This window comes from Acyrthosiphon pisum, chromosome A1 (assembly GCF_005508785.2).
Source record: "Acyrthosiphon pisum isolate AL4f chromosome A1, pea_aphid_22Mar2018_4r6ur, whole genome shotgun sequence".
In the NCBI taxonomy this organism is placed as follows: Eukaryota; Metazoa; Arthropoda; class Insecta; order Hemiptera; family Aphididae; genus Acyrthosiphon; species Acyrthosiphon pisum.
In genome coordinates, this window is record NC_042494.1 from 140,244,561 (window position 1) to 140,249,406 (window position 4,846).

A 4,846-nucleotide genomic window follows, 5' to 3' on the forward strand; every position below is an offset into this window, starting at 1 on the left:
ACTCATCAATTAATCTCTAATTAAACTAGTCTGGACATATGAACGCAGACGCATTGTAATTCATAGATATCCATCTATTGGCAAATGCAAAAAAAATCAAACCTAAATAAAGTTAACGTTTCAAAATAATAAAACACTCAGATAATTGGTTAATGCTTATAAGTTTCAAACAACACTATACATATTACATTATACATTCCGACCTAAAATTAATTCATGAAGAATAGATAAAATACATTGGATACTTACTAATGTTTCCACCATAACCGTCTAACCCCTGACCATCCTCCATACGGCAACGGAGCCAACCCATTAACACGAAATGTCACAGTTTCTTCAATACAAGTTTTTAAAAAAAACCATGTCTACCACGTTGATGGACAGTCACGTGGCCGCCGTCGAAAAAAAAACCATCCTTAAAACGTCAATTTTCATTACTGCTGTAGGGTTTTATGCCATAGGGCAGTGCAAAATTGTCTGCTGAGATGTCGGGGGACACAACAATCTATCCCCTCATAAGACACCATTGCAAATATCACTACTATAGCAGTAATGATAATTTTTGGAAGGCTTTTATGATACTGCTATAGGAGTAATATTTTAAAATGCCCCCCCGCCATCAACTTTTAACATTACTGCTATAGCAGTACTGCCCATCAACGTGCTACCATTAGTGTCATTAATGAAAGAGTGAAAATATTATGTATTTCTTATTATTAGGTAATATATTACTATACCTATAGGTAGTTCATAAATATTAATATTGTATATCATATCGTATCCTACCCTTAACTTAACTAACCCTTTCTAACTTAACACGTCATATAAGTTGACTTCAATTTACTGACTGAAACCTATTCGTCCAACCCAACCCCACAAATTTTTTTTCAATGTAATTTGTCCACTGAAGTTATATTTCAATTTATATATTTTACTCCAATGCCTTCCTTATTTCCATAAAAACATCTTCCAATTATTTGCTCAAAAAAATATTTCTTCCAGCAACCACTATTTCCATAAGACATTCGCTCCAATGATCTTTTGTTCCAAAAAATTTTGGTAGGTACTAAAGACTATTGGAACAAATATTTTGTGGAACATTATAATAATATTATCACAGAAAATAAAATTGAAACTACTTGGAATAAAATGTATTTATTTTTTGAAAATGTAAAACTTATTTAAAACTCGATTTAAATGATTTAATATTAATAAGCATAAGTTAACTCTTTAGAGTTAAGATTTCTCGTTAGGAGAATGTTGCCGGGTATTGGTGTTTTTGGAACAGGTAAGTTTTATTGTATCTAATACATTTTGAATTAAAAAAAAATATCTTATGAAATTTTAAATAACTACAATATTAATATTGTTTTTTCATTTGCTTCAGAGTTGATCTTATTTTATGTTAACGGTTTTTCTAATTAAATGTATGATTTTATATAATATTATGTTGAATAATAATTTTTATAACATAGTTTATGTGAAAGAAAAACAATAAAATTGATCAGACTTTTTAGTTATGGAAGTATACAAACTGTGACTAATTAATAAATCAACAAATAACAATTATTGTGCTTGTAATTAATTGATTTAATATGTCAACAGGTAAAGTTATTGAAATAATCGTACCCTTTTTGCGTGATAAGGGTTTCAAAGTAGAAGCACTATGGGGACGTACTATGAATGAAGCTGAAGAAGCTGCTAAACGTCTTCAAATACCTTTCTGGACTAACAAAATCGATAATGTGCTTTTAAGAAAAGATGTAGATCTCATTTTTATTGTGTGCTCTCCAAATCTTCATGCACAAATAGCCGTCAAAGCATTGGGTATCGGGAAACATGTTCTGTGCGATAAGCCAGCTGGTTTATGCCAGAGTGAAGCTATTAAAATGGTACATGCTGCTCAATACTATCCTTCACTTATATCAGTTGTCAACCATAGTTTGAGATTCTTACCAGCATTTGTGCAAATGAAGAAACAGATTATTGAAAACAAAATTGGAAATGTGTTTTTATGCGATGTCAAAGTACAAATGGGCCGTTTGTATGGGGATAATTATAACTGGTTATGTGATAAAACAATGGGCGGTGGGGTCTTGACTTTAGTCGGAAGTCATGTTATAGATTTGGTTACATATTTAACTGATCAAAAAGCTATCCGCGTTCATGGTATTGTTAAAACATTTAATAAAGATTTTAAGTGTATGACAGGTGTAAGGCAAGTGACTAGTCCAGACTTTTGTACTTTCCAAATGGAAATGGCTGACAGGTCTTTAGTTACAGTTACATTAAATAATCATCTTGCTGGAACTTATATCCAAGAAGTGCTTATGTGTGGCACTGAGGGTAATTTAATTGTCAAAGGTGGAGATTTATATAAGGACAAAGACGAAGTATTGTATTTGGATGTGGAAGACTTACAAAAGTCAGATGCGATAAATGTGGTTTCCGCGGATATCATGCCTAGACCTTGTATGAAGGGTTTACTAAAAATGATTAGTGCTTTAAGAGAGGCATTTTTGCCAGTTGAAGATAAAAGGGGTTGGGTAAAAGAACCAGTTTCATCCGCAGCCACTTTTGAAGACAGCTTGTATGTCCAAGCAGTGATTGATGCAATACGGTCTTCTAGTGGCAACAAAGAATGGGTTAAAGTTGAAGTAATCACAGAAGAACCAGATCCTAATCCTTTACTGAGCGCCGCTGTAAGAAAGAGTGGCATGTCCATGTAATTATAAAAAATATAAACATATTATTAAATTCTTTTATTGGCATTTTTACTTAAATAACAGATTTTTATTGTATACATTTTATAACAAAAATATAACTAATCTTCTTACCAAGATCTCATTTTTATTATAACATTTTGTAAGTGATAAATTTTAAATTGTACAAATATAAAAAATAGAAGTAATTATTGGTCAATTTAATATAAGATAATTAAACATGTTTACTTTACTGCAGGAGTAGCATTTGATTGAATTTCAGATATGTAGCTGAAACAAAAAGTGAAATTAAATATTAAAACACAAGTCAACCATTAAAATATGCATTGGGTACTTAGGTCACAGCTATCCAAATTATTCATCTTTTATTGTTAATATATTATGTACATTTTAAGGTATTTCAAATTTAGATATTAAATCAATAACGCTATATGCGTCATATTAACCAACAAATTTTCATAACTTTAATTCTGGTTCTTTTTTCCAAAAATTAAAGTTTTCACTTCATTTTATTTCCCACTAACTATAATAACTAATAACTATTGAAAATTCAAAAATCCTCATTTTGCTACACAATCTGTGCTCAATTTAAATAAGTGATTCATACCATTTTAGAGCTTCTTTAGTCATAATACATTTTTAATTGGATTTATCAGCTTATGAGTAATTATTAATAATAATGTATTTTAGTTGTATATAATGATCATAGTGTAGATTTCCAAATTAATTTAATACTTTAGATGATATCAGTTAATTGTTCTTTATAAGCTAAGCAGTTTATATTTTAAAATTGATTATCATTAAAAATAAAAACAGAGGAGGTACCTATACATTTTGATTTTAATTATAATATAAAAATATAAAACATAAGTATTGGATATTGTATTTAATGCAAAATGTCATACTTATTCATTTCTTTAATCTGTCTATCTATTTCTTCTTCAATTTCTTCCAATTCTTTCTCACAAGTCATCAATTCATTATGCTTTTTATCCAATGTAGCAATTGTTTGTTCTAATTCATCCACGTTATCAGCGAGCTTTTGAGCTGTTTCTTGTAAATCATTTCTAAGTACTTCAGTCCCAATGGATTCTAATAAAACCTTAGCATCATCTAAGAAAAAATGTTTACATAATTAAATGTTCACTTTCACAATCAAACTGTATATTTTGGATTCGATATCCAGGTATATAATTTACCTATTTGGATCATATTTTACCTGTCAACAGTGGAGCTTCTGTTTCGTCTATTGTTTTTAAATCTTCTTCGATTTCTTCTTCTACCGGTAGTGTAGGACATTGCGGTATAGGAGGTTTTTTATTACTCATTTTATTTATGATGTTTACAAATTCTTTTTTGTTCAATATTGGCAAAATACAAATTAAGTATTAACCTACAGTTTTACCACGAACGCTATACGCGTATGTTATTTGTGAATGTCATTGATGTAAATAATTAATCAACATGTAAACCACGAACTAAGATACACTATATTATTATCTTAGTTCGTGATGTAAACTGACACTTGGGATTATCGTATTTCGTAATAAAATATTATAATATTAGTTGGTTGCATACAATAATTATCAATCGTTCACTCTATCACAACTCTTGAATGACTTGAATCATTGATTATAAACAACAACAACAACAACAACGTAGTTCAGCTGCTGAACTGTGGAGTACGGCAATTTTTTTTTAATTATAAGCAGTGAATAGTGATCACTGATTAAACGGGTGCATATTATATTCTAGAAAATAAACCGCCAGAATATAAATTTACAGAGTGTTTAAATACAGAAAATAAAAATACAGAATTTAAAAGTACCAGAATGAAAAAGTCCCAGAAAATAATATTGCAGTAAATAGACAAAACAGCCAACAGCAACAATACAAGACGCAGTACGGTCAGCGCATCCCTCCCTTATCAACCATAGCCGTAGTTCGCCTCATTTCATTGGCCAACATAGAGCGGCGATCCAGCTAATAGACGGGGCAAGAAGTGGTCAGGCGAACATGATGCGTATCAAAAAGTAACTGACATACCTATCTATTTTGTCGTGCTTATTAATTAATTTAAGAATTGTGAATACCTTAAAACATTTTATTATTGTACACACGTT

The 4,846-nt window shown here is 30.2% G+C and overlaps 2 protein-coding genes across 2 annotated transcripts; one reads left to right on the forward strand and one right to left on the reverse strand.

Annotated features, from left to right (window-relative positions):
- The first annotated feature begins 1,144 nt into the window (after positions 1–1,144).
- LOC100168930 (oxidoreductase-like) lies at positions 1,145–2,842 on the forward strand. Its single transcript, NM_001162831.1, has 2 exons — positions 1,145–1,288; positions 1,606–2,842. The coding sequence occupies exons 1-2, from the start codon at positions 1,258–1,260 to the stop codon at positions 2,727–2,729; spliced, it is 1,155 nt and encodes a 384-aa protein (NP_001156303.1). The 5' UTR covers positions 1,145–1,257; the 3' UTR covers positions 2,730–2,842.
- Positions 2,748–4,297, reverse strand: LOC100164805 (uncharacterized). Its single transcript, NM_001162722.2, has 3 exons — positions 3,943–4,297; positions 3,629–3,836; positions 2,748–2,993 (listed from the first exon to the last, which is right to left on the reverse strand). The coding sequence occupies exons 1-3, from the start codon at positions 4,049–4,051 to the stop codon at positions 2,948–2,950; spliced, it is 363 nt and encodes a 120-aa protein (NP_001156194.1). The 5' UTR covers positions 4,052–4,297; the 3' UTR covers positions 2,748–2,947.
- Positions 4,298–4,846: the final 549 nt, after the last annotated feature.

What these genes read in the sequence shown, in the direction of transcription:
- LOC100168930 (NM_001162831.1), top strand. Translation starts at nt 1,258, where the DNA reads ATGTTGCCGGGTATTGGTGTTTTTGGAACAG. An exon ending in TATTGGTGTTTTTGGAACAG is followed by an intron (nt 1,289 to 1,605) that starts GTAAGTTTTATT and finishes ATATGTCAACAG; the next exon opens with GTAAAGTTATTGAAATAATC.
- LOC100164805 (NM_001162722.2), bottom strand. Translation starts at nt 4,051, where the DNA reads ATGAGTAATAAAAAACCTCCTATACCGCAATGTCCTACACTACCGGTA. An exon ending in AGAAGCTCCACTGTTGACAG is followed by an intron (nt 3,837 to 3,942) that starts GTAAAATATGAT and finishes ATTTTTTCTTAG; the next exon opens with ATGATGCTAAGGTTTTATTA. An exon ending in CAGATTAAAGAAATGAATAA is followed by an intron (nt 2,994 to 3,628) that starts GTATGACATTTT and finishes TTTTTGTTTCAG; the next exon opens with CTACATATCTGAAATTCAAT.